General features: G+C 43.9%; 1 protein-coding gene across 10 annotated transcripts in view; it reads right to left on the bottom strand.

The window, feature by feature from the left end:
* TIAM1 (TIAM Rac1 associated GEF 1) overlaps nt 1–15826 on the bottom strand; it is a 206662-nt gene that overhangs the window by 13224 nt on the left and 177612 nt on the right. For all 10 annotated transcript variants that reach the window (XM_035116730.3, XM_035116721.3, XM_035116728.3 and 7 more), the window contains 8 exons: nt 14965–15033; nt 14530–14655; nt 13126–13234; nt 9455–9634; nt 8369–8487; nt 6120–6228; nt 1461–1519; nt 68–170 (listed from right to left, as the gene is read on the bottom strand). In XM_035116730.3, coding sequence (XP_034972621.1) covers nt 68–170; nt 1461–1519; nt 6120–6228; nt 8369–8487; nt 9455–9634; nt 13126–13234; nt 14530–14655; nt 14965–15033 — 874 coding nt within the window. The remainder of the gene's footprint in view (nt 1–67; nt 171–1460; nt 1520–6119; nt 6229–8368; nt 8488–9454; nt 9635–13125; nt 13235–14529; nt 14656–14964; nt 15034–15826) is intronic.

The following is a 15826-nucleotide window of genomic DNA, read 5'->3' as shown; positions in this document are numbered from 1 at the left end:
ACAAACTTACATTGTAGCAAAAAACAAATTAAAAACAGATCCAAACACAAAGAAAAATGCTTGCTACCTGCGCTTGCCGGTGCCCGAACTTGCAGAGCTTCTAAAGGAATCATGTGACGGAAACGGAATGGGTCTGAGTCTTCGTATATTGAAGCCCTGTGTGATCCTCCCTATATAAGAGCGGGGAGAGAACCATGCCTATTATTATTTTTATAGCACTGACTTCACACCTGTGGTCTGAAATATCCACAAAAATAAAGCACATGAAACTCTTTCCTACGAGTGTGTTTTCCCTTTCCTTTAGCAATCTATCTCTGCCCATTTCTTAAGAAATAATGTTGCTAGCCAGAACTGCACTCAGGTTTCTTTCATTCCACTTGCCTAGGAATGAAAGGCAATCACTCCTCTGTTGACCCCCCTCCCCATCCCACAGACCTGAGAAAACTTTAGGTTCAAATACCTCACAAATACTGTATGTCAGTTTTATTTTGCAGTGTGGTGTACTGGCCATAGTATACTGTTTGTAGCTTCTTCCAGATCTGGAAACTGGTAATGACTTATCAAAGTCCGCTCAGCTTCTCTCAGCTAGTAAAGTACTAAGGCAGTGTTTCTCAATCTTTTTCAACCCATGCCCCCTTTTAACTAACATTTAAATCCCATACCCCCTTCAAACCTGAATTTTCAAAAGGATTAAAACACTCCTGGCCCTCCGATCTACAACCCCCCCCCCCCCGGCAACGCCCCATCACATTTGACAAACACTGCACTGCACAATGCAAGGTGTGCGATGCATTGTGTGGTTGCTGACTGTGTCCAAAATAGCAACTGCAAGTGCCTGGAATAATTCTGACAATGTCATATGAAATTGAGGAGGGCTGCTTAATATAAGCAACAGTTGTGCTCAGTTCCCTCAAAAGAACTGGTGTGAGTGGCACTGTCCACCTCAAGTTGCCCATCTGACTTTACTGGAAGTCACCTGTGATGTTGCCTATCCATTGGGAGGCTACCTTTGAAGGACAGCATGGCATCCTGATTGCTGCTGTCACCAGCTTCCCAGCTGAGAGGCAACCTGCGAGCACAATGCTATCTGTACACTTGGAGGTGGCATGCTTCTGAATACCAGCCGCTGAAACAAGCAGGAGGAAAGAGCGCTGTTACGCTCAGATCCTGCTTTGTGCGTTTCTCACAAGCATTTGGTTGGCAGCTGTGAGAACAGGATGCTGTACTAGATGGGCCATTGATCGGATACAACAGGGTTCTTCCCGTGTTCTTAAAGCTAATAGAAAGATGCCTCTGGAGTCCTTCAAAGGTAGTCTGGCTTCTGCCTCCACATCCCTTCCTGAGAGGTGACTTCACATGTGTGAGTCTGACTATCTACTGGGAAGTGCAAGGAAGCTTCAGCATGTGCCAGTTTTAAAGGAGTTACTGCTAGTGTTATTTACTGTAATAGAAAAACTTACCAATTTTTTCTTCTGTTTGGAGCCATCTTTATAGACAAGAACCACAGCAGTTTTGAATACTAGAGAGGGACCAAAATATAAAGAAAACCAGTAATTTGTAGTGTGGAATAGATTAAGTCAAAGAAGTGGGAAAGGGGGAGGTAGATACAACCCCAAGTACATATCCCATGCGCCCAAACAACTACCGTAAGTTTATGCTTGGAAATTTCAAATGCTTATCACATCATCATCATTTTATTATTTATACCCCACCCATCTAACTGGGTCGTCCCAGCTGCTCTGGGCAGCTCCCAAGATATTTAAAAACATAATAAAATTATCATTGAAATATTTTACAATAAAAAAACACATGATTGGGAAATACTATACATATGTAATGCTGATACATTAGCTTTCAGAACAATCCTGCTAAGGAATATAGTGATGGTGGGGGATTATGAATGCAAAACATAAAAGCTTATTAAACATATGAAATAATTTCTACTGTCTAGAATAGATGCTGGCAAAATCAAGTGTCAGTACACTGTCCTGTCCCCGCCCACCACCCAACTGCCACAGATATATTATTATACTTTTGCATGCAAGTACCGTATTTTTCGCTCCACATGATGCACTTTTTTCCTCCTAAAAAGGAAGGGGGTGTCTGTGCGTCTTATGGAGCGAATGTGTGGCCCCTGGAGCCGACTTGCCCAGGGGCAAAAAGCACATCGTGATTTTTTTTTTTTTAAAAAAAGAAAGAGCTAAAGGCTAACAAGAGGGAAAGAGGAAGCCGCTCAGTAGCTGATTGCAAGAGATCGGGGAGGGAGATAAGGGAGGCTAGCTCCCTTCTGACCCGTCCCCTTGCCCAGGCCTCCATTGTTGAATGTTTTGCAGAGGGAGGCTGTTTGTTTCCCCAGCAACATGTGACTGGCTGATTGGATTATCTTGCTGATTAGATTATCAGAAGCTGCAGAACTTTGAGTTGAACAGGATTTTTTTCCCTTTGCAAAGTAAACTCAACAACTTTGAGCGGATCCTTTAAAAATGGGGCTTTTCCTCTTTGCAAAAGAAGCTGCACAACTGTGAGCTGATCCCCCCCCCCAAAAAACGGGGCTTTCCCCCTTTCCTCCTCTGAAAGCTTATGTGCGTCTTATGGAGCGAAAAATACGGTATTCTAAATCAGGGGTGGGCAGAGAATATATCTCAATCTACTGGTATATCTCTGATTGGTTTGCAGTAAATAGGCATGGATTTCTGACTTCCCCTCATCATACATTATATTCCTAAAATGAAGAAAGATTAAAGTAAACAGGAATGGGTTTGAGCATGGAAGGAGTGTGAGCACCATTCAGCTCTGATACCCAAAGCAAATTTATGGAATTTAATCCTAAATTCATGTCTTTTGCATCAGGCTCTGGTTGGTGGATCTACCGTGTTTCCCACATTTTAAGACACCGTCTTATATTAATTTTACTCAAGAAAATACGCCTATGGCTTATTTTCGGGGGGTGTCTTTTTTAAAAAAAATTATTACTGTAAGTACCCCTCCTTACCGCGGCCAGCATTGCTGCTGCTGGGTCCCGCTAGCTCAGGGCGCACAGCAAGAAGGACGCCTCTGACCAAAAGTTTAAGGGGGGCGTGTCGGGAAGTTCCATTTGGCAGGGGGGAGTTGGAGGCACAATAGTCCTCCATTGCAGGGCCTTCGTGGTCCCTTCCAATTCCACAATTCTGTGAAACCGGAGGACATCATCGACAATGGTGGCATATGACAAAGGCGACGCTAAGCAAACCAAGCCGAGAACGGATGGCATAGGCAGAAAAGTCCCTCCTCCCCTCCTCCCCCGACGCTGCGGTGGACCTGCTGGCGGTGCTGAGCGGGGGGCCGAGGCCGTAGAGCATGGCTCACGCAGGTGGCTGGAGCGGGAGCGCAGGGGCTGCCGTGGGGCTGAGCTGCACCATGCGGGCATTGCTGCTGGCGTTGCTGCTGAGGCTGGCGCCGGTGGGGGACATGCCCGTGCCTGTGCCCGCAGCAGTGGCGAGGGTGAGGGTGCTGGCCGGCTTGGCGTGCTGCGCTTGGCTGTTGCTGCGCCGTGCGGAGCACCGGATCGAGGAGCCGGTCTGCAGAGTTAGCGTCCAGCAACGCCGCACGGAGCATCGCCTCCTCAATCCAGCACGGCGCTGCTGAGCGCTGACTCTGCAGACCGGATCTTCGATCTGGTGCTCCGTGCAGCGCTGATCAGTGCTGACCCGGCAGGCCGCCGGATCAAGGAAGCAGCCTGGAAGCTTCCCAGGGTGGTGGGAAAGAAAGAGGGAAAAGATGTCGGCGGGGAGAGAAAACGCGTGAGTCCTCTCCCTTTCTTTCCTGCTTAGCCAGCTTGTGGGCAGGCCGAAGCAATCGAGCCGATGTCTCTAATGACAGAACAGCTTCTGTTATTAGAGTCGTTGGCTCGATTGCTTCGGCCTGCCCACAAGCTGGCTAAGCAGGAAAGAAAGGGAGAGGACTCACGCGTTTTCTCTCCCCGCCGACATCTTTTCCCTCTTTCTTTCCCCCCTCCCACCACCCTGGGAAGCAACATAGGCGAGGATCAATTGCTTTGGCCCAGGGGTTGCCATTTTACAGGAACAAACAACGTGAAAAGAAAACAGAAGCAACAAGCCCAGTCAGCAGTGCCTCCCTCCCTCCAACTCCCCCCCCCCGCCAAATGGAACTTCTCGACACCCCCCCAAAACTTTTGGCCAGAGGCGTCCTCGGCCCCGTTCCCACCTTCGCTGCTGGGCGCCGACCCTGCAGGTAGACCTATGTCTTATTTTCGGGGTATGTCTTATATTTTAAAAATCTTAAAAATCCTGCCATGGCTTACTTTATGACTACGGCTTAAAAAAGGGGAAACACGGTAAGTAAGGGCTCTCATAAAAAAACTAAGCATACCTCACAAACCTGAAGTCTGCCCACCACAGTTCTAGATTATTATAGCTTCATATTAAAAATATTATAGAAAAAGTGGTTATCATCAAACTACATATTGTGGGAATTATTTTATGCATTATAATGGGATTACTCCAGAGCAAGCAGTTTAATGATTACCACTTAATTTTCTTGACTGAATAAGGTTCCTATAAGCAATCAACATAATAGTAGCTCATAGATTTAAGAAGGACAAAATTCAGTTAATAAAGTCCCAGATATCCATAAGTTACAAAGCCAATGTATTACTTCAAAAGAGATTTTTTTAAAAAATCCATGCTGCTAATCTTATTAAATTGTCATGCATTCCTAGTTCATCTGCAGGCAATTAATTCTGCCACACTGCTGTGCTAAGGAAAGGAACCAGCATCAACATTTACATGGGAGTAAATGTAGGCCAATAGCCCTGATGGATCTAAATTGAGGATGGAAGGAGAAACTGGCCGATCATGGTTAGTCACCGTTTTCACATCACCTTTTCTACCTAATCAATTTAAAGGTAAAGGTAAAGGGGCCCCTGACCATCAGGCCCAGTCGTGTCTGACTCTGGGGCTGTGGCGCTCATCTCGCTCTATAGGCCAAGGGAGACAGCGTTTGTCCGCAGACAGCTTCTGGGTCATGTGGCCAGCATGACAAAGCTGCTTCTGGCGAACCAGAGCAGCGCACGGAAACGCTGTTTACCTTCCCGCTGTAGCGGTCCCTATTTATCTACTTGCACTTTGATGTGCTTTCGAGCTGCTAGGTGGGCAGGAGCTGGGACCGAGCAACAGGAGCTCACTCCGTTGCAGGGAATCGAACCACCGACCTTCTGATCAGCAAGCCCTAGACTCTGTGGTTTAACCCACAGCGCCACCTGGGTCCCTTCCACCTAATCAATTTAGATACACTTATTTTAGGCATAAAAACATATTACAAGGCTACAAGCAGTCCAGTCCTATAAAAACAAGAACGACAACAGCCTCAAGTATCTCAACTCAAGGTCACTATTTAGCAATTTCACAAGAATGCTTGGACATCTTAATGGAGTTTCCTCATGGCATCACCCAGAGCAGATTGGGCTCCTAGATTTACATGACTGATATTTGGATTGTAATTTTCAGGATGTGCTGATTGATGCGCTGATTCAGTTCAGCCAAAACCTATAAGCTCATAGTACCTATGCATAACCTACTCACAATGCAGAGGCGATTTCATGAACTATACATTCCACGTGGCGGGAGCAGCAGGTGCATTGAAGTCCTGTGGCACAACAGACACTGCTTTTTTTTTTAAGGGGAAGGGACTTTTTCTTGCACTTACTGTTTATTGCTAAAGTAGTTTGTATTTAAGCACTAGCCTGGTAGTCCACCCCTACCAACAAGGACTCCTATGCAGGCCAAACACCAGGGATAGAACACTCTCTCCCTCCCCTTTGCCTAGCATAAAAGCCAAGCATACTACCAGAAGAGGGAAGCCCGCTCCTCTGTGCCCAGCACAAAAATTTAGCAGGCTGCGGCAAGAGGGATACAGCTCCACATTTCTCTTCTGCCAGGCCCCAGCACGGTTGCAGGCTAGCAACTTTTGTGGGCTTATTTGCAAGGCTGTGTTAAAGCACTAACCTGGAATGGTAGGAGACTGCCCTGGAGCTGTGACCCCGGAAACAATCATTGGCAAAGTCTTGCTAAGTTCTAAATGAAAACTATCATTTGCTTTCTTTTTTGGTAAAAAGCACATACCAAATGCTGCCAATTCAGGTTCCTTTTTCCACTTCCCGAGCGATGTGGGAGGATTAAGCCAGATGACTGTGGTGTGCAAAAGTAAGTCTCCCATAGAAAGATCTGCAACCTGCCAAGCACAGAAACGCAGACAGAAAAGAAATGTCAGTGTGCATTTTAAAAATAGGTTTCATAAAATTATTGACACTGAAGCATGCAGGTGAATTCTTGTAATGGGGTTTTAAAATGATGGCTTTGCAAGTCTAAACAAAAGACATGATTCAAAAACTGCAATGTGTGTCAAACGAAGGCTGTCACTCAAAGACAACTTAATTTATTATTCTAGTTACAGGTAGGTAGGCATGTTGGTCTGACGTAGTCGAAACAAAATTAAAAAATTCCTTCCAGCAACACCTTAGAGACCAACTAAGTTTGTCATTGGTATGAGCTTTCGTGTGCATGCACACTTCTTCAGATACGTATCTGAAGAAGTGTGCATGCACACGAAAGCTCATACCAATGACAAACTTAGTTGGTCTCTAAGGCGCTGCTGGAAAGAATTAATTTATTATGTGAGATTTTGCAGAGCTACCTGAACAATTTGTATAAATCTACAAATAAAGCAACGGCAGCATTCTCATGTTACAGTAAACTATGGAAAAACCATGGTTTATTGTGAATACAACTCCCATTTCCCTTCTCCCCTAATATGAGTGGGAGCAGCAAACCACAATTACTGGCTTAGTGTTACGTTAGAACAGGGGTAGGCAACCTAAGGCCCATGGGCCACAAGCGGCCCACGGGGGTTGTTTAACCAGCCCACGAGCCTCCCCGAAACCGAGCCACCTGCTCAGCAAGTCCCCATGTGCTGCGCTTAACTGGCACAGGGACTCGCTTCTGCGGTGCTGGAAATCGCGTCTGTGCATGCTCAGACACTGAAAATAACATCTACACAGACACCAGAAATCGCGGCTGCATGCACACAATCCAGCCCACAGAGGGATCTCCACTGGAGTGAACTGGCCCAGGCAAGGTAAACCTTGCCAACCCCTGCGTTAGAATAAAGGACTGTGGTTTGTTTCACTACAGACAAACCCTGGTGTGAACCTAAGGTTTGTTCTTGGCTTACCAATCACAGTTTATTGAGAGTGAAACAAACTATACCAGATTCGGATGCAACATTAAGCCAGGAGTTGTAGTTCGCCGCTCCTGTTTGTGCTAGGGAAGTGGAGCATAGAGGTGACGGTCAGAAAGCATGAACACACCCAGGACTGGCAAAAACATTCAAGAAGGGTGTAAAGGACCACCGTTGAGGGGAGAATTCCAAGCACCTGGTAAAAAGGCCTGGAGGAGCAGGTCTGGCCCCTGGGCCTGAGGTTCTCCATTCCTGGCCTACTGCAGGCTGCACCCCCTACCCCAAATGGAAGAGAGAAGATGCACTGGCTGGTACTGGAAAGCAAGGCATGTGAATTTCATGTCCTCAGAATCAGCTGATGCTAGGAACAAGACGAGCAGTTCCAATTTTAGGCACTCCTACCGGTAGTATGTTTAAGATAATGTTTTTTCTTCGAATTATGCATGGGTAAATGTAATCTAACGTAAACCAATGAAACCCATACAATCTATTGGCTAAGATTTCTTTGAATGACAGCCCTAGTCCTAACCATTCCCATTTTCAGCTTCCAGATAGGCTTTCAAACGCACCATTGGCCACATCATTGTTTCGTAGAATATAGGCTAAAAGCAAAGGAAAAGGAAACAAACCCAAGCAACCTGGATATATAATTAGGGCAGTCATGTAGTGTATGGGTTGGATAATTATGTATTATTTATTTGATTTAATAATTTATAAATCACTTCCAGTGAGGCATCCCAAAGTGATTTAAAAATAACAAAAATATAAAACAGGTTTATATAAAAGAGTTGCAAAAAAAACCCAATTAAAACTTATATGTAACAGTTTCAAACAACAGCAACACAGACATAAAATCAGTTTAAACCCAGCACAGCTATAATCTGGGATAAAGATCTCCTTTCAGAAGGCTATATATACCATATCAACACAGTAGATGAACCAGAATTTATACAACTGCCACTAAGGCGTGCCTTCTGGAGTGTTTAAGTGCTGTTTATGCTTTGTGAGACAGTGCAAGAAAACAGAACTAACAACTAGAAAAAATAGATTAAATTCTTAAATCACAAAAGATATATCATCCTTTTAAAAAAAATCAATCAAAATATCTTCCAAACCATCAAGAACATGCCCTTACCTCTTTTTTGTCTCCTGTTTGCTCTGCAATGAGCTGGTCAAACACAGCACCATATTCTTCATGGATTTTCTGCATTTCATTAATATGGCTGGCAACTTTGTTCATTGTTTTTATGGCCACTAGAAGAAGAAAGGCAAAGAAACAGAAAGCAATGAGAGCAGTGATATCAGACTGCTTTGGGAGTGTTTATCTGCATTACATTTCTACTGCATTTTTAGAATATTTAGACAATTGTCCTTATGCTCTTGGTTTGCAACACAACACCTTCCACCACAATATATTTGACCTGCTAGCTGGGAACAGGTTATTCTTTTTCCTGCGTTATCTTTTCATTATGTTCCTCAGTCTACAGCAATGCTGTGATTTATCAGCCAAACAGGAGAGTTAGTTCAGGCTGGGCAGAGGGTGTGAAGGAACAGTAATTAAATTTGGACTCACTGAACTACAGTCTTGATAGTACTGAGGGACAGTAGCTGTGCAATTTTATTTTTAATGAATCACAACCATGCAATGCATGCTATAGTACTGCACATACACCGTTTTCATCTGCTCAGCAGCACATGCAAAACTGAATGCTCTGCATGTGTTGAGACAACAGCATGACCACCCAAGGGTGTGATCAATTACAGAACAAAATGTGCAAGTGTTGCCCTGTGATCTTCAAGCACATAGCTTCTCAAGAGCCCTAAAGTTTCCAGGGTGGGTTGACCTTATCTTTTCTGTACTGCTTGAAGGGCTTTGGCACATCTGAGAACATGCAACAAAACATCCCTTTCTCCCTACCCCACCTCTTCATAAGCAGGGACCGATTATACCTCTAGGTGCAGCTTCCCCACATACTTTTAGCTATACAAACTCCTTTCAAGAGTTACAAATGTGGGTCACCTTGTAACATGTTAAGTGGCTCTACAGAACACGAGAAGAGCCCTCCTGGTTTACACCAAAGGCCTGCCTAGTCCAACATCCTGGTCCAACATTGTCTGTGGGACACGCACAAGTAGGAAGCAAGAACACATGACAAAAACAAACGCATAATAAAAACTTGACACACGTTAAACTTTAAAATCACACTCAATATCAGCTTACCATCCAGGTGGTAATGCTCTTCACTGTCTGCATCAGTGAGGGCAAAGAGTTCTTTCAGCAAAAGAGGGTACTTCAATATCCTCTGGATGGGTTTGATGAGGTACGACTCTAACGTCGACGAGTGTTGTCGTCTGGGATTCTGAGCATCCAAAAAAGCCTTAAACGCAGTGTCTGTTTTAGCTAAAGGATTGGAAATAAAAAGCAACTCTCAGGACATGATGAAAACATTTCATTTCGTTTAAAAATATATATTATTACATATTATTTATCTACCACTCTCTCTGCCTGAAGGTACTCAAGGTGGCAAACAATATACAGATTTACAGTAAGATGAATATCGTTAAATTTTAAGGTGTAGCTACCACCCATGTAGTTTGTGGGGTGACAGATTTCTCAAGCACCATTCCAACAAGAAAACAGGAAGGCGGGTGATGAGGGTGGTGGGGGAAGTGGTGAGAAAAATACCCAAAACTGAAGCACTGAAATGTGACTTCATGAAAATGGATACGGAAACAGTCAGTTGAATGATGTGCCTATAATGGAATCAGCTGCCATGTGCAGGGTTTGTATATGGAGGGGTAAGTTTGCACATAGACTGCATTTTTTAAAAAAATTCTGCTTGGAAGGCACAAGAGAAAAGGATTGTTGGCTGACAGTATTTGAAGACTGTGGTATGCAGCTTCATGGGCAGGTTATTAACAGAAGGCCTCTTCCCTTCCTAAGGCTTGCTCCCTGTAGGAGAGGGGGGCTGTGGCACAGTGCTAAAGCAAACACTTTTACCTGCAGAGAGGTCTTAGGTTCAATCTCAGGCATTTCAAGACACAACTAGAAACGACTCCTGCCTGGAATCCCGGAAAGCCCCTGCTAGATAGATCAATATTGATCTAGATGGACCAGTGGTCCAGCTTCTTCCCTGTGGTGTCCCATCAGATATTAAATGCTGTATGCATACATTACATCCTCCCAATGCCATTTGAACTTCCTTTGTTGCCAGAAAGCTGATTAATGTTATAGGACAATACATGAAGCAACTCTCCATCTCCTCTCCTACCTAGAGTTACCTGCCTCATCCCACCAATAGCAGCAGCCCAAACATACTCCATGTACACCACCCGTGATAAATGTGGGACAAGAAGCTACAGTTAGAACTGGATATGGAACAACTGAGTGGTTCAAAATTGGGAAAGGAGTACGACAAGGTTGTATATTGTCTCCCTGCTTATTTAACTTATATGCAGAATTCATCATGCGAAAGGCTGGACTAGATGAATCCCAAGCAGGAATTAAGATTGCCGGAAGAAATATCAACAACCTCAGATATGCAGATGACACAACCTTGATGGCAGAAAGCGAGGAGGAATTAAAGAACCTTTTAATGAGGGTGAAAGAGGAGAGCGCAAAATATGGTCTGAAGCTCAACATCAAAAAAACCAAGATCATGGCCACTGGTCCCATCACCTCCTGGCAAATAGAAGGGGAAGAAATGGAGGCAGTGAGAGATTTTACTTTCTTGGGCTCCTTGATCACTGCAGATGGTGACAGCAGTCACGAAATTAAAAGACGCCTGCTTCTTGGGAGAAAAGCAATGACAAACCTAGACAGCATCTTAAAAAGCAGAGACATCACCTTGCCGACAAAGGTCCGTATAGTTAAAGCTATGGTTTTCCCAGTAGTGATGTATGGAAGTGAGAGCTGGACCATAAAGAAGGCTGATCGCCGAAGAATTGATGCTTTTGAATTATGGTGCTGGAGGAGACTCTTGAGAGTCCCATGGACTGCTAGAAGATCAAACCTATCCATTCTTAAGGAAATCAGCCCTGAGTGCTCCCTGGAAGGACAGATCGTGAAGCTGAGGCTCCAATACTTTGGCCACCTCATGAGAAGAGAAGAATCCTTGGAAAAGACCCTGATGTTGGGAAAGATTGAGGGCACTAGGAGAAGGGGACGACAGAGGACAAGATGGTTGGACAGTGTTCTCGAAGCTACGAACATGAGTTTGACCAAACTACGGGAGGCAGTGCAAGACAGGAGTGCCTGGCGTGCTATGGTCCATGGGGTCACGAAGAGTCGGACACGACTAAACGACTAAACAACAACAACAAAAGCCAAAAGGAGGCTTCATGAAATGGCTCCCTCTTTGGCCTCTCCCACTTGGTTGGAGGATGGATGGCGGCTAACAGATTGAGGTTGAATCCCGACAAGACAGAAGTACTGTTTGTGGGGGACAGGAGGCGGACAGGTGTGGAGGACTCCCTGGTCCTGAATGGGGTAACTGTGCTGCTGAAAGACCAGGTGCGCAGCCTGGGAGTCATTTTGGACTCACAGCTGTCCATGGAGGCGCAGGTCAAATCTGTGTCCAGGGCAGCTGTTTATCAGCTCCATCTGGTATGCAGGCTGAGACCCTACCTGCCCGCGGACTGTCTCGCCAGAGTGGTGCATGCTCTAGTTATCTCTCGCTTGGACTACTGCAATGCGTTCTACGTGGGGCTACCTTTGAAGGTGACCCGGAAACTACAACTAACCCAGAATGCGGCAGCTAGACTGGTGACTGGGAGCGGCCGCCAAGACCACATAACACCGGTTCTGAAAGACCTACATTGGCTCCCAGTACGTTTCCGAGCACAATTCAAAGTGTTGGTGCTGACCTTTAAAGCCCTAAACGGCCTCGGTCCAGTATACCTGAAGGAGCGTCTCCTCCCCCCCATCGTTCTGCCCGGACTCTGAGGTCCAGCGCCGAGGGCCTTCTGGCGGTTCCCTCGCTATGAGAAGCCAAGTTACAGGGAACCAGGCAGAGGGCCTTCTCGGTAGTGGCACCCACCCTGTGGAATGCCCTCCCACCAGAGGTCAAAGAGAATAACAATTACCAGACCTTTAGAAGGCATCTCAAGGGATCCCTGTTTAGGGAAGCTTTTAATGTTTGATGGATTTCTGTATTTTAATATTTTGTGGCTGGGGAAACCCGGCCAGATGGGCGGGGTATAAATAATAAATTATTATTATTATTATTATTATTATTATTATTATTATTATTATTAGTGCACAGACCTGAATGCAGTGCAGGGATCAATGGATCCCCGTGCAAAACGAAATTAACCTTACGCTACACTACAGAACTTGCAACTTCCTCTTCCACCCACAAGTCATTCCTGATAAAGATATATATGCATTATGGATATGCAAGCTGTGCTGTAAAGGAACCATTTCCCTATATACATAAATATTTCATAGGAAACTTCTGTGTATGAATAATTTTGCAGGTAGCTATAAAAAAAATACTCCTCTGGAGCAGAAGAAGATGGAACTGCCTTTCTATCTAGTTTGTTTGGGGAAGAGTTTGCTGATACAAGCACCCCAGTTTCCAGAAGATGAATTACTTAAGCAAAGAGAACTCTGAATAGGTTTGTTACCATCTAATATACAAGAGTAAAAAAGAGTTTTAAAGTGACACACAAGTTTCATCACTCATCAGCCTGGTATTAAACCTGTATAAATGGTTTTAAGGGGCCACAAAAGATCACACAGCGAAATAATCCATGACTGTATTCAAAGGGCCACAAGCACATATAGCTCTAGCATCGCCCAAACCCTGCATGTAGTGATGCAATGTTACGGCTTGAGGGAGGCTACCACACAATTTGAGAATAAGGGAGGTATGTTCATATAGCTCTTACCTTTCACAAGAACTTTTGGAACTTTTGTATGGCTGGCACAAAAGGCACTGTAGAGCTTGAAACGATCAGCATAATAAAGGAATGACCCACCCAAGGAAAATAACACTTTCTAGGATCAAGAGAATGGAAAGCAGAGAATTTTAGCTAGTTTGTTTTTTTTAGTAGTACATTCAGACTTTCTATAAAGTATACAATACTTTTTCTCATCCCTCCGCCCATATCATATAACTAGAGCTTTTGAGACCAGAAGGAGAAGGAAGTTAGTAATTCAGAATACAAGAAATGTCTTAACTATCAACCAATCATTGGCAAGCCTAAATTTCAAGCACGATAAGAATGTAAAACAAAAATCGCACAAGATCCCACTTAGAACATTTCTATTGATGAAAAACCTTTAAGTGGGGGCCAGGGGAGAAAGGGCCACTGGAGTTTCCCTCTCTTCCTAATAACATCTTAAAATGTGAATTCATGGGAAATTATTTATTTATTTAATTCATATACTTCCCTTCATCCAATGATCACAGGACAGTTTACAGTATTTACCCCCCCCCTACATTTTGCCACCTGGACATTTATGATGGATGCTTTTTGGGACCAATAAGAAAAACACTGGCCCCTTGGGAGGAAGGTGGACATTTTCATTTCTGAAGGAGGTAGTTCAGAAATCTAGAATTCCCTCCTACCTTCAGAGGGAATGAGGAAAGTTTCTGGGTAGCATCCATAGCAACGGACCATCAAAAGCTGCCTCATGAAGGGAGAGATCACTACCAAGAGACTGACCTTATTATTTATTTAATGCACAGCCCTACAAGAAACCCACACCTAGGGATCATTTACCACACAATCCTGCTCTCTTACTGAGGTCAGATGAAAGTAAAAAAAAAAACTGAAGAGAACAATCTGTACTTAAATGGTAAAGATTTATAGAACATGCACATATTCCCGTTTAGTAATGTTATAACCTAATAATCCAATATTTAAAACGTTTTTCAGTTCTTCTGATACTGCTTCTTTGCCATTAGTTTTTACTTTTTTTTCTTTACATTTCTTTTATGTGTTATGTAATTCCTGGTAACAGGAAAGAGAAGGGTAATAAAGAAGTGGCTTTCTTTTCTGCTTTTTTGTCAAGAGCAAACAGAGTGCAGTTTATAGTTCAGGTTTCCACAGTTATTTTCCAGAAAATGGCACACTAGCCTTGCCTGAACTCAGGTCTTAAAAGACAATGAAATTTCTGTTGTTTACTCTTCAACAAAAATACAAGTGAGAAACTGGATATGAAAACATCCTTATAGCATACTATGAATTGAATTGAACTGAACTGAACTGAACTGAATTGAACTTAATTGAATTGAATTAAGGGAGAGTTAGTAGTAATGCTAATGAAGATTTAAAATAAATGCTTACTTTAAACTGGTCAACTTTCTCAAGCTTTTCCAGATCTGGAACCAACCTCACCCCATCTTCAAGCGTTTTCAGGAATTCAACCTGAAATGCCACCATTTCGGTCAAGTTTCCAAAGAGGACGTCAAGCTGGTGAGAAAGAAATAGGGAAACATGGGTTGAAAATTATTCCTCTCACATAAAATATGGAACAACACATTATCTCTACATTTTTAGACTCCTAAATGCCAGTGATCTGATTTTAGTATAAAAGTCTAATCCTGCTAACCAGTTGTTATTTAAACATGTTTGCCCTTACGAGTCCTTGGCAATATCGGTCATCAGCTTCATTATGCTCAAAAATCCATTTCAGAATTTCATGGTTCGAATCTACACTGCATCTTGTTTAATTTCGGCCAACAAACCTCCCTGAACAATATGTTGGGAAAGGTTCCATACCTCTTCTTGAGTGAGGAACGTTTCCTTTTGCAGAGGCATCAGGTATCTCTCCATGAGACAATTTAAATCCTGGAAGTAAAAGAATATTACTTTAGCTGCATTTTCTCCCAATCCTAGAAAGTACAGGTTTAAAGCATCTTCCTGGAGTTGGTTTGCACATAATGTAAACAGAATTTAGCAAAGTGTAAAAGATCTAAGCACTGGGCTCATACACTCCCCCACCCCTCTCTTCATCCAGTGTGGCAAAGAAGGGTTTCTGCCTTGTTAACTTTCAGTTGCAAAGAACCCCTACTTAAAGGTAAAGGTAAAGGGACCCCTGACCATTAGGTCCAGTCGTGACTGACTCTGGGGTTGCGCGCTCATCTCGCATTATTGGCCGAGGGAGCCGGCGTACAGCTTCCAGATCATGTGGCCAGCATGACAAAGCCGCTTCTGGCAAACCAGAGCAGCACATGGAAACACCGTTTACCTTCCCGCTATAGCGGTTCCTATTTATCTACTTGCATTTTGATGTGCTTTCGAACTGCTAGGTTGGCAGGAGCTGGGACCCCTACTTAGTGAACCATAAATTGTGGTAAAACACAATGATTGGTTAAACAAGCCATCTTAATAAACCATTGGCTTGGTCACATGACACAGTAAACAAAGCCAAGGCTTACATGTGGGCTCCCAGAGAGAGCCATTTGCAGGCCCTTTGCTCCTGCCAGAACTTTGACATCAGCAGGGAATAGAAGAATGCAATGCTCCACCAGGTTTGTGACTAAGAGACAGAAGCTTAACACTAGGGATTTCACAAATAATCTAATGGGAGTGCTTGCAAAGGCAAACATGCTTGTTCCTGTGAGCAGGATACAGAGGAGCA

This window comes from Zootoca vivipara, chromosome 4 (genome assembly GCF_965207765.1).
Source record: "Zootoca vivipara chromosome 4, rZooViv2.hap1.1, whole genome shotgun sequence".
Lineage (NCBI taxonomy): Eukaryota > Metazoa > Chordata > Lepidosauria > Squamata > Lacertidae > Zootoca > Zootoca vivipara.
Note: the sequence above shows the minus strand (reverse complement) of the source record. Positions and strands in the feature narration are given on the sequence as shown.